Source organism: Balaenoptera physalus (assembly GCF_965194825.1).
Source record: "Balaenoptera physalus genome assembly, chromosome: 12".
Lineage (NCBI taxonomy): Eukaryota > Metazoa > Chordata > Mammalia > Artiodactyla > Balaenopteridae > Balaenoptera > Balaenoptera physalus.
Window position 1 is genome coordinate 80546773 of NC_138897.1, and position 18295 is coordinate 80565067.

The 18295-nt window shown below is 50.8% G+C and overlaps 1 protein-coding gene across 5 annotated transcripts in view; it reads right to left on the reverse strand.

The window, feature by feature from the left end:
* Positions 1–255: 255 nt before the first annotated feature.
* Positions 256–18295, reverse strand: part of LOC309639782 (BICD family-like cargo adapter 1) — a 97102-nt gene continuing 79062 nt past the window's right edge. For 2 of the 5 annotated variants that reach the window (XM_082417473.1, XM_082417474.1), the window contains exons 6-10: positions 17643–17861; positions 16380–16523; positions 10891–11021; positions 4685–4805; positions 256–1732 (exon numbers count right to left, since the gene is read on the reverse strand). In XM_082417473.1, coding sequence (XP_082273599.1) covers positions 1571–1732; positions 4685–4805; positions 10891–11021; positions 16380–16523; positions 17643–17861 — 777 coding nt within the window. In that variant the 3' untranslated portion in view covers positions 256–1570. The other 3 variants (XM_082417476.1, XM_082417477.1, XM_082417475.1) reach the window with 2 other exon arrangements.

Sequence of the window (18295 nt, forward strand, 5' to 3'; positions counted from 1 at the left end):
GCCTCCACTCTCCAGGGGAGGTGCCTTTTCCTGGCTGAAACCACTGATTTTGCACCAACGCATGAGGTGACCTCCCAGGTGCATGGGTGACTCACTATCACTGCCTTTTCACAGCCAGCCAGCCAGCCAGCGGTTCGAAAACGTAAAGCTGCATTCTGCCCAAACACCCACTCTGGGTACCCAGTGACTGAGGCGGGAAGCTCTGTAGAAATTCATTTTATTCTTAGACTATTTTCAAAAGAAGCAGTGGTGCGCTGTTTTTCTAAAAATATGCCTTTATAGATTCATATATAATATGTATATTATAAAATCCATACATGTATTTACATGATTGCTACATACAAAATTACAGCACTGTGGTATGTACATATCTATAGGTACATTCTTTCCACTCATCCCTGCTGTGCTTTTCCCGTGTGAGGGAGGGAGACGATCCTTTGTAAAGCGGCTTGTGGGCTGGCTCAGTCCGGGCACCTCTGAGTCGGGGCCTCAGCAGAGAAGGTGAAGTGGTCGCTGAGGAAGGATCAGGAGTTGGGTCGCCGGGTTGGTCCTTCTGTGGGCCTGGTGGGCAGCATCTGGAGGTGTCCACCCCATGGTGCCAACACTGCCCTTGAGGTGGAGTGGCTGACCACAGACCCCTCCGGAGCCATTCTGTGGCCTGGACTTGCTTGGCCGTGAACTTGTATATGTAAGGGGTGCCAGGGGCCTGTGGCAGGAGCAGACCCCTCTCAGCCCTGGTGCCAGGAAGGGGAGAGGGCTGAGGGCTAAGCCTGCAGAGGGCCCCGTTGAGGAGGAAGGCCTGCACTGGAGGGGGTGGGGGAGGGAGGGCAGCAGTGGCGGGGGCCGGGGCACTGCCCTTCTTCCTCTTAGGCTCGGGGTGGCCTCAGCCAAGCCCCGGCAGGGCCCGCTGTGGCCGAGTGCGAGAACAGCCCCGGCCGTCAGGCCCCGCAGGCTGGGGTTCCTGGCCCGTAGGTGCTCCAGCAGCGGTGCATGCACGTGGGTGAGGGGCCGCCGCCTCCCTGGGCCAGGGGTTGCTTGAGGGTGGGGTTCAGGCTGGGGCCTGGTGCCCTGCAGGACTAGGCCCCCATGGCTCAGACCAGCTGGGGGCAGCCAGGGCCTCCTGAGGCATGCAGAAAGGGCCTCCATTTCTTCCATTCCCCATATTCCAAAGCAGAAGGGCAGCGGTGCTTGGGGTTGGGCATGGGAGTCATTGAGGGGTAGGCAGGGTGGGCTGTGATCCATCAGGTCTGAGCAGCAGAGCCCAACCAAGGGGCCACTCTGGAGGCAGCCTGAGCCCCGCTCAACAGCAGCGGATCCCAGGGAAGCCCAGGCTGGGTGTGGCCAGGCAGTGGGGACAAGGCTCCTGCCTGTCCCTCTATTGAGAGCAGCCTTCAGAGGTCGAGTGGGCCCTCCTGGACGACTTGGCCCCTGTGCGGGTGGGCAGTGCGGCCGCTGAGCCTGGCCGGGGGGTGGGGTCTGGCGTGCACACATGGTGCGCTGGGCCCCGGCCCATGCCCGCTTTTCAGTCGCCGCCAGTGCGCCCATCCTTGCTGGCCTGACTCCTCCCAGTTTAAATTTTCCTGAAGAATGAGAAGAGCCGTTTGCCTTCAGCGGTGCTGGGCTCATCGCCACGCCGTGAGCCGTGGGCCCTGGAGAGGGCAGCAGCAGGCGGGCTCTGTTCCTTCAGGTGCGTGTCCATCAGCTGTCGGTCAATGACCCTGTGCATGTCATCCTGCAGAGGGCAGAGCGGAGGGGGCTGAACAGCTCTGACCCGGCGCTGGGGGTGGGCGGGGAGGTGGCAAACGTAGGAAGCACGAGAGGTGAGGATGACGGATGAGATGAGTGAGCGGCTGCAGCCACGGCTGCCCCGACGCGACCAAGAAAGCAGCAAGTGTGGACGCAGTGCGGGGACACAACAGTAGCCACGTGGCACCTCCAGTCTCCTCAGGGCTTGGGCTGGCTTCTCACTAGTATTACTCCCTCGGCTGACCCCGCAGACCAGGTGTGTCTCTATGGGCCCAGAGGATGGCTGCAGCTGATACTTGCCTGTCTGCCTCTCCACCCAGGCCTGCCAGCCCACACCAGTGCTCAGCCTTGCCTGTGACCGGCCCTCTCTGTCCTGCTTCCTGTGACCCCTTGGGTCTGGGTGGGCACCTCTCACTTGGTACCCACCCCCCACCAAGCCCTGGGGTGGCCTCAGCTTGCCAGCTCTCCAGCCTAACATCCTGGCCTCAGGGGGCTTTTCCTGCCCCTTCATCCCCTTCAAATTACTACCAGCCTGAACTGCAGATGCCCATGCACCCCTGGCAGGCCCACGTGCGAGGTCACAGGCTCCCTGGTGCCATCGTCGCTGACCACCAACCACGCGCTCGGCCCCCACTGGCAGAGGCCAGGGGGCACCACCATCTTCGGGGCTTGTCTTGCTCCAACTTACCGCCCACTTCCTTGGCTTCCTCAATGGGGTAGCACCTTTCCCCTCCGGTGTGTTAAAGTTGCATAGAAAATTCCCCCTTCTCCCTGACTTCGCCTTACAGAATATCAGCTTTTATGCCACGGAGTGGCTAGCGGACTGAGCAGCTCCACTCTCCATTCTACTTGCTAGATTCTGAGTCTGTGCAAGATTCCATTTGATAAAAGGCGTTCCGCCACTAACACACTGTGAAAACTATTGGTTTAGAATCAAAAGCAGCCCTGTCTAGTAACATCAGCCGGAAACACAAGCATCTGCCTGATTCCTTCACCCTAAACCCAATGGGCTCTGGGATGTCCTGGTGAAAAGACCGAGCCTTGGGCCGAATGCTGGAGTGAATCAGCTGCTCGTGTCTGTTCGTGCACAGGACTGTGAGGCCTGCTGTCGGGCTGGGCGTTTCCTGAGGTCAGGGCAGATGACCTCAGCGGCCCAGAGCAGCTGCTCTCTTGCTGAGCACAGGAAGTGGGCTGGCTGGGCCCCTCTCGCAGCTTGACCAGCTTGACCAGCTTGTCCACCACTCCTACACATCCACCTAAGCTCTCACCAGTCACTCAAATGTCTTTGCAAGTTTCAGTGTGAAACAAAGGGACTTTCCTGACCATGTCACCAGGTGGCGGCGGGTGTGGACCCCTTGCTCACGTCCTGCTCTCCTGCCTTCCTCCCCTCCCTTCTTCATATTCAACTTTCTACCTACACCTCTCCTCCTCACAAAAATAAGATATAGTCCCTACTTTGAAGGTCCCCGTGTCAAATCCTCAGCACAGTGCTCTGTACTTGGGAAGTGCTCCATAAAAATCTATGTTGTTAAGTGCAACCTTAGGAATGTCATGGGGTCCTTCAGAAAGAAACCCTTTCAAAGCTGCCAGTGTTTTTTCTGGTACATAGCAAACTGCAGTTTTTTTATACTTTAAGATTTATCAAGATAATTCCGTGAAATATATCAATTCAAAACTTCGTACACACACATGCACGAGCTGCTCATAATTCCATGCCGGCCGTTACTTCTATAAAACAACCCATTTATGAGGAGGTGGAACCAAGAAACCGGGGTCAGACGGGTCAGCCTGTCAGTACTGGGCCACCAGCTGCTGCGCTCACCAGATGTGACAGTGGAAGGAGGAGGGAGGCCGGGGCTCGATCGATGGCATGGCACGCTGTACGGAGATGACGCTGGCACCGACACACAACACGGTGGACCACAAGGGAGGCGGCAGGGGCAGGACTGCGATGGTGGCAGGGAAGAGGGTGGGGGGATGAGGGCTCAATCTCACCTCAAAGGCAGGAGGGGTGTACAACTAAAGCTGTTGATACGGGAACTGAGAAAGGCCACTAGATCAGAAACCAAAGGAGCCAGATAGTAAAAAGCCCTGAGGAAGCAAACTGTAGCCGAGAGAAAAGAGAGAAGAACAGGGGCGGTGAGCCAGGAAACAGCAGCTGGCTTTGGGGCAGGAGGCAGGGAGCCAGGGAGCAGCTCTCTAGCGGGGAAGCCGGTGATCCTGCGGCCAGCCCGGCAGGGCCGTGGAGGAACAGTCGCTTCTAACCTGCCCTCCATGTGGGGCTTGCCTGGGAAAGCCGCAGGGGACTTTTCATCTATCTGGTTAGGACTTCTTGGGGAGAAACAAGAATGGTTACACCCACATCCTGAAATTGTACTACCCTAACCTCATTAACAAAAAGCAAGTATGGCCCTGGCCCAGTGGGCAGCCGCACTGGGCCTGGGGCAGGGTAGGCTGACTGGACTCTGACAACTGTGGTCCTAGAGACGGACACACTGACTCATCTTCCCCAGACCTGTGCCAGGACAGTGCTCTTTGGAAAAAAGGAAGCTGGCCTTTGAGAAAGGGAAGAGCATCAGCTGCTGGCAACCCAAGGATGGCTGAACTACAAACATCCAGTTGTGAATTTTCAGTCAGTCATATAGGGCTTCCTGGGCCCTCCACGTTAACGGCCGTTTCTTTCTGGCTAATTTAAACAAAGCCAGGACGACTAGCTGAAGGAGGCCCCTGCTCCAAGCCTAGAGGTCGGCACAGCCCGGGGGTTCCTTGCTCTTGAGAGCATCTTCCTTTAGGCATTCTTCCCCAGGGACTGGGGGACCGCGAGCCCTGAATTTCAGCAGGTGAAGACTGGGATTACTGCTCACCCCACACGCATGGGACCCTCCGGTAACAAGCTCTCATTCTTACACTCAGCCTGGGTTCAGAGACTCTCCCTTACCTGCCAAGCCTCAAGCTGCTGCGAGAGGTTCAGTTTCTGCTGAATGGCATCCAGTAGCTGGCTGTTCAGAGACATCATGTCCATCTTGCACTTGGCGAGTTCCAGCTCCACAGCGTTCTTCCTGAAAACAGACAAGCCAGGGTGAGAGTGGACACCTTGTGTCAGAGGCATCAGGTTCTTTGCCTGGGGCACCTGGAGTCCTCAGGATGAGGAAACAGCCTCTGACCCCAAACTCACAACAAACAGTAACTGTAACAGTAACTATGATGTTACTTGTGGAGGGTTGGAAAGTTTTGCAATATGCTCTCATATACATTTTCTCAATTTTCATAACCAACCTGTAGGTGAAGGAATAATTTGTTATCCCATCTCAAACAAGAAGTGATTAAAAAAGAATGATACTTAAATCAGGACTGGAACCCAGAGATCAAAGGCCTCACAGCACTAAGGAACTGCTAATTTTTCCCCCAAAAGGCCAGTCCCCTTGGAAGTTGGACTTAACCTCCTAGTGCTCTCCTTTTCACTAGCAATCCCCCTTTAAGGGTGTGTGCAAAGGCAGCCACACAGTGGTGATCATCACAGCTTAGCTAATCGTTGTAGCCAACAATTAGGGTAAATTATATGATGGAATACAATCACCAGTAACAACCACGACATTGAATATTTACTGACAGTGGGGCAATATTCCTGATGTATGCTGAGCGGAGAAAAAAAACAAGAAGGTCACATATGATACAAGCTTTGTAAAAGAAAAATTGCCTGTGTGTATTCGAAGGTCATACACAAAAATGTCTACTTCGTTATCTCTGGATGAGGATCATTGATAGGTAATTGCTCCCACACTTTTGCATTTTGTATTTTCACATTTTGGTATGTTTTACATATTACTTTGTTCACCTTTCCCAACATTCCTAAATCATGGTTGTTCAACGCAAAGGACAATTTTTGGGGAGCCGGGGAATGGGAATAAAAAATGCAAGAGACTAGCTGGGCAGCTTCTGCTAGGTGGCACTGGTTGCCCAGCTGCCAAAATGAGCATTATTTAGCCCTTATCTTCATCAACCGTTACCTTTAAAAAAAAAAAAAAAAAATTTATTTATTTATTTGGCTGCGTTGGGTCTTTGTTGCTGTGCGCGGGCTTTCTCTAGTTGCGGCGAGTGGGGGCTACTCTTCGTTGTGGAGCGCCGGCTTCGCATTGCGGTGGCTTCTCTTGTTGCAGAGCACCGTCTCTAGGTGAACTGGCTCAGTAGTTGTGGCTCGTGGGCTCTAGAGCGCAGGCTCAGTAGCTGTGGCACACGGGCTTAGCTGCTCCGCGATGTGGGATCTTCCCAGACCAGGGCTCGAACCCGTGTCCCCTGCGTTGGCAGGTGGATTCTTAACCACTGTGCCACCAGGGAAGCCCATCAACCGTTACCCTTCACATTCAAAAGGGCAAAACTAACAAAACTCCTCGTCGCACAGGGCCAGCGACCAATGTGCATGGCCTTGAGAGGACCCACCGCAGAAGCTGCCCAGCTCACATCAAAGCTAAGCGCGGCCGGAAGGCAGAGCAGTTGGGGTAATCCGCTCGGGCCACCACCCGACCAGCACTTCCTCTCTGGCCTCAAGTCCACCGAGCAATCGGTCACCTCCCCCAACACTCCAAGGTCCCAGAACGGCTGCCCGCCTACCCTTCCTCGAGAAGCCGCTCCAGACCTCTCACACCAGGTCCGCCCACCCGCACTGCAGCTGCGGGGACAGGAGCTGAGCCTGTCCAATCAGCTCCGGCATCTCAAATGCCGCACTCTGCTCCCGTCACGCCCACTGCCATTGGCTGGCCGCAAACTGCGGAAATCCTTGCAAGGCGCGGGTTGTCATGGACGCCCCGGTCCTGGAACGTCAACGCAAACCCCTAGCGCTCCGCGGCAGGGCAGCCTCTTGAGCTTACAGGCATCTCCCGGCAGGTGTCGCCACGAACAGCCTGAAGACCCCAGAATGTGCTGAGTAATGCTGCTGGCGGAGGGGCAGAGGTCCAGCAGCAGCTGCGGCCCGCCAGGCATCGAGGGGTCACCTTCCTTCCTGAAAGACCCCTGAGCTGGGCCCACCTTGCGGACCTAGGTGTCACAGCCTTGGACTGCACCCTCCGGAACGTTTGCTCACTAGGGAATCTTGGTGCTTCTCGTTCATGGGAAACCCCAGGCAAGGAAAGCAATGCTGCAGAAGTCCCTGATCAATACATTCATCAGTTTAAAAAAAAAAATTTTTATTTCAGAGGCATTTCCTACTTTTTTTTTTTTAAATGTGTCTTTTTTTTCTTTTAAATACTTTATTTATTTATTTTGGCTGCACCGGGTCCCAGTTGCCTCATGCAGGCTCTTAGTTGCAGCATGCATGCATGCAGGATCTAGTTCCCACGACCAGGGATCCAACCCGGGCCCCCTGCATTGGGAGCACGGAGTCTTACCCACTGGACCACCAGGGAAGTCCCTAATCAGTTTTTACAAAGAATATTTCAAAGGGCTAGAAGAATTCCTTATTTAAATGAAACCACTAGCAACTGACTCCTTTTTGTTTTTGTACGGCAGACTGCTAGCCCCGGATTTTTTTCACTGAGGACCTTTCACCTGCAAGGAGATAAAACTGTTACTTAACTTTTCTGAAACTCACCTATTGTACAGGATAAGGAACACCTTAAGGTTGTTGCTGTCCAGTGAAGAGAGGGAAGTTATTTTCCTTGGGGGGTTCTCACCCTTGTCTGCACATTAGAATAATGGGGTGGGTGTAAGGGGAAGCTTTTAAGAAGTTGCCCCAAACTCAGAGATTCAGATTGAATTGCTCTGGAGAGGGCTCTGGCAGGGGGAGACTTCCCCAGATGATACTAAAGCGCAGCCAGGATCAGAGATGATGTATATGAAAAGATCTTGTAAAATTCTTATGGTCCTATACAAATGTGTGATTCCCCCACATTTAATGATTCCTTAGGTCTCTTGTCTGAATTTTTGTATACCCAGAATTTCATTTCTAAGGGACAGAAAAAGAACTATCCTGGAGTGATCTAACACCCTCCCTAAGGAGCAGCCCTGTTTTACAGGGTCCAGGAAGAACAGGTCCAGAATTCTCCCTACTCAGGGAGGAGAGTGTGCAAATCTGCTCAGTCAGACCCCAGGAGGTTAACTGGGGGCCTCCTTTGGCAGCAGGAAAGGACATGCATTTCAAGGTTTCATGGAGATTTGGTGATTTCCTGTCACACAGGTGTCAGAGCTAGGTGCACTTATTTTAAGGGAGAGGACTGGACAACTGCTCTTTCTGCTCTCCTGCACCCTGGCACTTTCTCTGGCTGTATCTCCCACCTCCCATGCTGATGACAGAGTATGGTCAGAGCTTGATGGTCAGCTCTCCTCCGCTTGTCTAGCTGAGAGAAGGTGACCAACTAGACTCTACTTCTAACTTATTCTGCTTTTTATTCCCATTGGGCTTCTACAATTAGTACCCTAATTTTACCATTTTATTCCCTAATTGTTTGGCACAATCTCACCCTTTGTTATTCATAAAAGTACGGTCTCACTCCAAAATACCACACTGCTATTCAAGTATTCAGTAACTAAATCCACCAGGAATGGCAAAGATAACACAGGTTTGTGAGCCTCACTAAGGATAATTCCAAAATGAACTGGAGATTGAAAGACAACCTGATATGAGATTCTGACCAGATAGACAAGGGGACCCAAAGGTAAAACTATGAAACGGAGATGATGGAAATGATTAAAGAGAACAGAAGGGAGGGGAGGGGACAATTGTATATGGAAGCGAGAAATGGGAAGGTGTGAATTTTAAAGTCAGAAATTAAAACGTGTCATATTACTTTTTAAAAAGGCAAATAGTATCTATTTACAAATTGTTTTTTTTTTTAAGACAATTTGAAATGCATCCTCTTTATTTATTTATTTATTTATTTATGGCTGTGTTGGGTCTTTGTTTCTGTGCGAGGGCTTTCTCCAGCTGCGGCAAGTGGGGGCCACTCTTCATCGCGGTGTGCGAGCCTCTCACTATCGCGGCCTCTCTTGTTGCGGAGCACAGGCTCCAGACGCGCAGGCTCAGTAGTTGTGGCTCACGGGCCTAGTTGCTCCGCGGTATGTGGGATCTTCCCAGACCAGGGCTCGAACCCGTGTCCCCTGCATTGGCAGGCAGATTCTCAACCACTGCGCCACCAGGAAAGCCTCTACAAATTGTTTTAAATAACCTCGTTTTAGCTTCCTGACAAGCAGCCTTGAGGTAAGGAGAAAGGATGTGGAACAGGAGTCAGAGACCTGAGGTGGAGGCCAGTGATCAGCGCTGGCTGTGATCCCGGGGAAATTTCCTCATCTGTAAAACTGGGATTAAAAAGTTTTACTTCTTGCTGTGGCTGGGATGATGAAAGGATGAAGTGTTTTGTAAGTAGTAAAGTGATGCACAAATGTTGTTATTAATGTATTGTAAAGCCCCCAAAGCAGGCGCATTTTTAGTACCTTTTATCTCCTCACACACAGCGTATACGGCAGATTGAGTGTGTGATAAATAATTTTCAGGGGAATGGGGAATATGTAAATGTTTTTTGCCTATGTACCGCCACATAATTTGAATGTAAAAGAATGCATTTATGCATTTCTTCTCTGCCAGAGAAAGCCCAAAACATTATTTAAAAATGACCCAGGGACTTCCCTGGTGGTGCAGTGGTTAAGAATCCGCCTGCCAATACAGGGGACATGGGTTCGAGCCCTGGTCTGGGAAGATCCCACATGCCGTGGAGCAACTAAGCCCGTGTGCTACAACTACTGAGTCTGCGCTCTAGAGCTCGAGAGCCACAACTACAGAGCCCGCGTGCCACAACTACTGAAGCCCACGCGCCTAGAGCCCGTGCTCTGCAACAAGAGAAGCCACTGCAATGAGAAGCCCGTGCACTGCAACAAAGAGCAGCCCCCGCTCGCCGCAACTAGAGAAAGCCCACGTGCAGCAACAAAGACCCACCACAGCCAAAAATAAATAAAAACAAAAAGAAACAGTGAAATTACAATGTTAAAAAAAAAAATGACCCAGTTTACTACAAATATAAAGGACAGAGAAAAATGTTAAATGACACTCTGGGGATGCAATCGAACTTAGAATGCAGAAAAACTATGAGATAAAAGATCCAGTTTCTTCAATAAATGCAAATTGGAAAAAAAAATGGAAGGGGAAGTGTTACAGACTTTTGGGACATAACAAGTAAACAGAGTATGTGGACTTTGGAGTCTGATACTTATCAATTATAAAAAGACATTTATGGGACTTCCCTGGTGGTCCAGTGGCTAAGTAAGACTCCATGCTCCCAATGCAGGGGGCCTGGAGTCGATCCCTGGTCAGGGAACTAGATCCCACATGCTGCAACTAAAGATCCCACATGCCGCAACTGAAGATCCCACACATGGCAACGAAGATCCCTAGTGCCACAGCTAAGACCCGGCACAGCCAAATAAATTAAATATTTTTTTAAAAAGACATTTATGGGACAACTGGGGAAATTTGAACACTGGATACTAGATGATATTAAGAAATTGTTTTAAGCTTTTTTTACGTGTGATAATTCTGGTGTGTGTTTTACTAAGAGTCTTTTTCTGATAGAGATTTATGTGAAAGTGTTTATGGATGAGATGATATGATGTCTTGTGATCTGCCTTAACGTGGTCCAGAGGGGAGGTGGAAGAAGTGGGTGGCTATAGATGAAACAACACTGGCCATATGCTGGTTAGTGTTGAAACTCAGAGGTACGTAGGTCGGAATTCATCTTATGTTTTTCACTTCTGTGTATGCTTGAAAATGTCTATAATGATAAATAAAACAAACAAAAACAACCAAAAAACTAACCTAAAAATTAAAAAGTTGAGGTAGATATATATAATGATATTGGAAAGCTAAGATATAAGTGGAAACAAAAAAACAAGACATGTGGAGCATCATCTCACTGATGTTTTTAAAGAAATCTGCAAAAACTATATTGTACACCTGTATATATGCATACGGAAAAAAGCTGCAAAAAACGAATACCTGACTTTTAACAGTAGTGTCTGTCTGTGAAGAAGAATGGGATTGGGAGTGAGGGCGGGTAGCGGGGAAACTCTCACTTTCAGTTTTGTATTCTTCTGTATGATTTAACTTTTAAAATTGAGCACATACTCATGTTACTTTCAGTTAAACAAGTGGTGCCCACTCACTTTGCGATGGCCTCATCCCGGTCCCTGATGGCCTTCTGAAGCTGCTCCTTTGGTTCCTTGTCCTCAGATGTCATTCTGAGTCGGTCTCTCTCCTCCTTCAACGCAGTCATCTCCACACTCAGCAGTGTCACCTAACGGGAGACGAAGGGGATAAACGTGATGATACCACTGCTGCTGGCCTGGGGTGTCTCCCTCCGAGAGGGAGGAAAGAACAAGGCCCAGGCAGGCCCAGGGCCTATGTGCAGGGCAGGCTGGTGACTTCCTGCTGCCCTCTGCTCCAGGAGAGAGGAGGCCTCATGCTAGGCTGGAGATCAGTGGCCAGGGAAGAGCTCAGCCCTGGACTGCAGCCCTGGGGCCAGATCCCCGTTGTACACAGCACAGCACCTCCTTCATTTCAAAGCACTCTCAGGGACCTAATGAGTGAAGGCCACACACGCATCAGGGCACTGAAACACATTTTGGGGGGTAGGGACTCAAGTTTTGTTTCTAGCCATCTTCCACTCAACATGGAACACTGCCCTGTGTTTCACAGGGCCCTGGCTGGTCCCAAAGCCTGGAACCTGGCTCCCATTTCTGTGACAGCACTTGACGCAGCCTGGCTCTTCCATCTTCTTCCTTCAGCTCCCCAGGTCAAAGCTACATGGAATTTAGACAGAAAAATGATGTCATCACCTTTCACTTCAAGCTTGTTACCTTTTCTGTCGTCCATGCCTCAGTGAATGGCACCAGAGCCCATTCACTGGCAGTCAACCTTTGGTGGTGAGGTGCCCCTCCTAGGGGCTCCCTCAGTGACCCACCCACTGTACAGAGTAACCCCTTGAATACCTTGAGCTCTGCCATGGCGAGAAGTGTATCCTATCTATCTGTGTGTTTCAGAGCCTGAGTGCATACAATGCTTAATCCCAAATGCTTGTGCAGTAGACAGCTGTCATTTTGGGGCTAGTCAGCATCCAAAATCCCTTCCTATCTGGGGCATTCCTGGCTGCATGGACCTTGGTAGGAGACAGAGAGCATGCCCTCCCACTAAGGAAGCCAAAAGAAGAGACATCCTTTCCTAGGTACCTGGGCCCCCCACCTGGGGCTGCAGCTCTTGAGGGTACAGCAAAGCCATCGGCCAGTGGGAAATTAGTACATGGACAACAAATAGATTTGTTGCCCCACTCCCCATGGCTTCCTGTTTTGGAGCTCAGTTCTCCAGCCTTCCTGTTGATTCTGTAAGATTTCAGATTTAATTCCAATATATTCTCTTTCTGCTTAAGTTACGCAGAGCGAGTTTCAGTTGTCTGCAACCAGAAACCCTGCCTGGTAGAGCTTTCAATAAATATTTGTTGAATGAATGGAAGGCGGGGAGCCCTTCTTCTCAGTTGATAGGATCAGACTAGAGTCAGGATGCCTGACCCTGCCCTCTTATTAAATATTACACATACTTTTACATATTTCCAAGGGAAGATCCATCCAGACAGGTCTGTCCCTCCCAGAAGGGGACAGACATCACCTTCTGTACACTCCTCTGCTCTTCAAGGCCCAGGTCTAATCATCTTTAGACAATGAAGCTGAGCAAAGGCCCCAGGACTAAGGCTGAAGAGCAAGTTTCCCTGGAGGTACTTTGGACCCCCCAAGCTGAGGCAACACAGTCGCCAGCTCCTGGGGTAGCAGCCACTGAGGAGCAAATCACAGGACATCCAGTAATGAAGAGGGATACGGGACAATTTGTTGTCGCTATGGGCAATGGATTTTGTACTCTCAGGTGCGTGGTAGGGAATGTCAGGACCTGGTGCTCTGTGCTTTCATGGTAGGGACAGCTCCAGTGAGCAGGGTGAGAAGCCTTAGGGAAGAACGGGCTGGGCAACTGCACAGGCCAGGGCGTGCAGGTGCAATGAGCCTTGAGGCAGATGAGGCAACAGGTGAGAAGCCCAGCCTCACCCTATTCTTAGCAGGTTCCGCAGCCTGGTAGCCCAGAACTCGAGACCCAGAAAGCTCCTGGCAGAAACAGCCAGCCCTCCTCAGACCAAATGAGCCCTGACGTGGCCTCAGGCCAGCTGTGGGCCAGCCAGGTGTTCTGCCAGCTGAGTGAGTGACAGAACTACATGCTAGGCAGGAATTGCCAACATTTAATATGCTCCAGACAAAACTCCACAAGAACTTTTTGCTTTGGCCTGGAAAACCTGATCAAGGTAGAGACTGCCAGCTTAGGAGTGGCAAAGGACTTATCCTCTCTGAGCTGCACATAAGTTCCATAAAAAGCAAGGATAAAAAGAACTATTCCCCACCATCAAGTTGTTGTGAGGATCAAACAAAATAAATAATATCAGGGCCCTGCTCAGGGTGTAAGTGCCTCCCCCTCCTCCCCCCATATAGACCTTCCAGCTGACAGCTGTCATGAGGACCCACTGGGCTTGTTTATCTGCTGACTTACGTTACAGCCACCCCTAAATCCACTTTTCCCCATTAAGGTGGGTGTCCTCGAGATTGAATAGCATCAAAGGAAACATCCTGAAGTCATATATCCAGGGCTGACAATCATTTGCATGCCTGCTCTAAGAAAGGTGCTGCACTAGATGCTTTAGGAGAAGACAAAAGTACGTCAGACCTTGAGCTTGTTCTTACGTGGGGTCTAAGGCTGGACTGGGAGGGTGAGTCTTCCAGGCAGAGAAAAGACCCAGATGTGGGAACACAAGGGCAGCCTGTGCCACGCCCGTCTGTAGCCTACATTCAATTCTGCTAAAGCTAAGGAGGTGAGATGGAAACAACAGGAATGGAGGCTGGATGGCTGGATGCAGCCAGACCGTGGTGCCAAGAGGGCTGGAGGCTTCCCATTACTCGACGATGGGAAGTCAATCTAGAACGTGCAAGCGGTGTCCCACGTTCAAGTTGTGCTTCAGAAAGATGGATCCATATCATATGGAGGGTGACTGGGCTGGGGGAAGGCAATCAGCTGGGAAGTGAGGACCAAAGGCAGGGTGTGAAAGAATGAAGGTCTGAAATGGGACAGTGGCTAGGAGGATGGAGGAGAGAGAACCTGCTGAGATTTTAGAGGAGGGGTCACTGAGATCTCATTAGTAAGGGCCTCAACTGCTCCCAGCACACACTCCCCAGAGTTTTCATGTCCCTGCAGTAACTGGCATGTGCTTCAGTCAAGCATAAAGGAGCCAAATGACCGGATTGGGGACTGTGTTTCTTACTGTGCCTCCCACGACCTGGTTTATTGGCCTGGGAATTGGCTGAGGAGCCAAGAATAACTACTTTTCATATTGCTCTGCAGGTCCTCCCTGGCTCCTGGCAGCAGCTCCAGACCCCACGGTCAGCGCTCACTGGAGAGCTGCAGGGATAGGGGAGAAAAGGCTGAGTGGGTGGGCAGGGAGCTCTCCACGGCCATCATGAGGGCAGGGGGCAAGTCTTCAGGTCTGGCTATGGGTTTCTGCCTCAAACAAGTAATTATCAATTAAATTAAACCTGGGCTCTCTTTTATTTTAAAATTTGGGTAGGCCTCTGAGGGGGTGCGGTACTGCCGGCACTTCACCTTCCAGGCCCCCATACCTTTTACCTCTGGCCTAGTTTCCAGGAGAGAAGAGAAAGCAGCAAGAAAGCAGTGGGAGTGGAGGCTGGATCATGGGCGAGGGCAGACCTTGGTCTAGGATCTGTCTGTTGGAAACTCGGTCACACGCCACCTTGTCTGGGCCCTGCTCCCCAAAGGGTACAAAATTGGCCTGACTCCCTTCATGATAGCGAGAGGCCCTGGAGTGCAGGGGCCTTATCACATCCACCCTGCGCCTCTCGGGGTCTAGGGCAGCACAGGCATGCGCTGAGCTAACTGCACTAGGCACCTCTGCCCGCCATGATGGCTGCCATTTCCACTGTCCCAGCAACTCAACCCGCATCCCATCCACTGCCCTGGGAGGTCAATGTTACTCCCAAGGGACGGCTTGGCTGAGAGGTTTGCAGCTTTGACTAAGGAAGAGATGACCCCTGGCAGAGGCCCAATTCTATATCCTATTTGGGACCAAGCGTAACCATCTGCTTGATGAGGTTTTTTTGAAAGGGAATCCACAGGAATTGACCTAAACCAGTTATCAGTTGAACTTTTAAGGAAAATTCCCTGGTAGAGATGGCCTCCTAAATAGTTCCACAGCAGACTCTCAGCAACCTCCACCTTGCTAATGTTTCTGAACCAAATAATGCCCTCTCGGGTTTCTAGTTTTCTAATTCAGAGAAGCAACAAAGCGACTTTTATTAATCCAAAGAACTTTTATATCTGCTTTCTCTTGCATTTTATTCTTCGAGTTTGGAAGGTCTGACACTACCCCCCCCGCCCCCCCAGCAAAAGGAACGACCACCTGAGGGTCTTAGGTTTTAGGCAAAAGAATGTCTTTGGCTGCCCAACCCTACTTCCCAGGGGTTGGCCAGGAACAAAATACAGCTTTCAGGAGCATCTTCCTGTCCTCCTTATCTGGTCACTCACAAGAAGAAGAGAACAGTAATGGCTGGGGGTGCAATATCTTCCAAGGGAATAATACTAGAAAGTCTAATGGGTACAACCCAAAAAAGGCAGGAGTTTATTTCTGTAAGTTCCTTTAAATTTAAGAAATACTGACTGAAGTGAAAGCCAGGCTTAAATTCCATCTCTCAGCAACCTCTTCCTGTAGCAGGAAGGGATGACTAGCTTTGGACAACGGAAGAAGGGGGCAGGGTTTAAAGTGGTACCTGTCTGGTGTCCCCCACAAGTGGGACAGAACCTCCACACGTGACCCCAGTCAAAGGGAAGAGCGTTTATTTACCTCCTAGGATAGATTTTAGAAGCTCCTTTTTGGGTGGGGCTGCTCCTAAGCCCTTTAAAACTTTTCAGATCAGAATATAGATGTCCTTCTCCAGTGTTAAGAGATGAGATCATGATCAAACAGGAGAGTAACACTGAGAGCAGCAGTAAGTGCCTCTAAAGCTGAAAAACAGGCTGGCAGAGGTGACGGCACTTACAAAGGGAGAACAGGCCTGCAAAGATCAATTGTTCCTCGGTTTGCAAACTTCCCTGCTCAGAAGCTGCTGGAAAACCATCCATAAGCATCCTGGGAGCTATGGCACTTTAAACTGTCAGAATTCACCCAATTATCTGGGCTCTGTAGAGGGCAGTGTGTCGCTGGAGGAAATGGAGGGTCAAGCTATTCTTATCCCTGACAATTTCACTTTGGCCTAAACCAGAGGACTGTCTTCTTCGTGGCCACGCAGGATGTAGGATCTTAGTTCGCTGACCAGGGATCGAACCCGGGCCCCCTGCAGTGGGAGTGCAGAGTCTTAACCACTGGACCACCAGGGAAGTCCCAGGCTTCTTTTCTTGAAGACACCCAGTTCACCTCAACTTTAGGTCACCGCCCCTGAGGATCTGTCAGAAGAGAACCGCTTCTCAAAGAGACGTGGGAGAGGGAAACTCACAGGGGTCCTGAGGGAGCTGGGGACACACGCACGTCCTGCGCTGGGCTGAGGATGGGGGTGCTCACCTGACTGTGGAGCCGCTGCAGCTCCTCTAGGCTTTGCCTCAGTTTAGCCCTCTCTCCCTCCATGAGTTCCCTTAGGGCTCTCGAATCCTCACTGGTCTGCCTTATCTGTTCTTCTAAGGAGTCATCATCAATTCTCCGGGAGCTCTGACAGCAAAAGAGAGAGAGCCGGCCAACCCGAGAGGTGGTGAGAGTGGAGGGGAGTGGAGAGATGGTTAGTGGGAGAGATGCAGAAGGGAGAGATAAAAGAGGGAAGGGGAGCAATGGGGAGGGGAGCAGAGAGATGGTTCGGTTTGGGGAAGCACAAGATAGTAGGGGGGATGAGGAGGAGCGGGGGAGAGAGGAAAAAAAGAGAGGCAGAAGAGGGAAGAAATAGAGGGTTAGAGGAGAGAGATTCTTTTGCTCAATTTCAATGTGCAAACAATAACTAGACATTTATTTTGTTTCAGGTTTCGGGGAAGGGAAATTGTGTGGAGCCAACAGCACACCTCACTCTGACAGCTCCCTTTCCCACACTGACCCGGCCTCCACACTACAGTACGTTCCACAAATCAACACAGCATGTTCAGGTAAGGACAACCACCCTTTCACCTTACTTCACCTCATATGGGGAGAGAGATGCAACCATTCTGTAGGATGAGGAAACCTGAAGAAAAACAACAACCCGAGAGCTGGGGTGGTGAATGGAGAGTAAGTCTGGCAGAAATCTGACATGAAGCTGGAAGAAATACCCGTGTGCCTGGGAAACCTGTGGGAATGTTCCTCTCCTCCACAAGAGGAGCCACGTCTGGAATTCTAAAAGGCCCTTGTTGTTGATCGTCCCAACTTTCTGTGCTCACTTCTAGCCTTCGAGCAGAGAAGCTTCAGATCTTTTAAGTCTGCCTGTTCACAACTAACTCCACCACCAGGACCGAGGGGCTACAGAAAAGTAACTTGCAGTTTTTACCGGGATGCAAATTTCTACAGTCAAAGCCTCCCAGGAAAGCCCTCGCACTCGAGGCCCCCGTGGCCTGCACATAACCACACGGAGGGAGGCCTCCTCTGCATCCTGTGCCTGCAGGAAGGGACTCTGGAGTCTTCCATCCCCGGCATCGGGCCCTCTGCCTGCTCCCCGGTGGTTCAGTGCTCTCAGACAAGGGCTCAGAAGAAATTCTTGCAGACGTTATAAGGTTCCAGTTCTAGGGTTAACCTCACCCTCTGCATTTGGTTTCAACCTCCCACCGGCCAGGTTCTGTGGAGCAAGGAGCTGTCAGCTTGGCCTCTTACCGTGGGCTCCATGCCATCCACAATGCTCTGTATCAGTCTCTTGAGCTCGCTGAGAGCAGTGCGCAAGCTGCCTGCTGGTACATCCTTGGCAGACGACGTTTCTGAAGACTCATCCATTGAGGAGTCCGTGGAGACGGCCGAGTCAGCACTGTCATTTCCTCGAAGGTGTGAGCAGAGATAGCGAACCTGGCAGTAGGCTTCCCAGAGCTGCAGTCTCAGCTGCCCCACAAAGAATTATTCCTGATTATGGATTCTAGAGAAGACTGCCACCAGCCATCTTTTTCTAGTGTATGAATCCAAGATACTAGTTATAGGGAAAGTTTTTTTTTTTTTTAATCACCTGTCCCAAGAAATACTGATACTTATTCTGGGCCCAGTACACCTATACAGAGTCCCAATTCTTATTTTCCCTGTCCTCAAGCCCCTCCCATTTGCACATAAAGCACATCTTTATATAGTCAGTTACTTTGATGGAAGTCAGCGCATGATTGGGGGAATGAGTGGTTATGAGTAGTATGAAAAGAAGCTAATTGGATGGATCACAAATGTTCTAAAACCCTGTCAGTACAAGAGGTATGAGGCTGATATTAGTCAACTAGCATTTCCTAAGAGGCACTGCTTCGTGACAGCTCCAGCCAGCAGGCCTAGGGGCT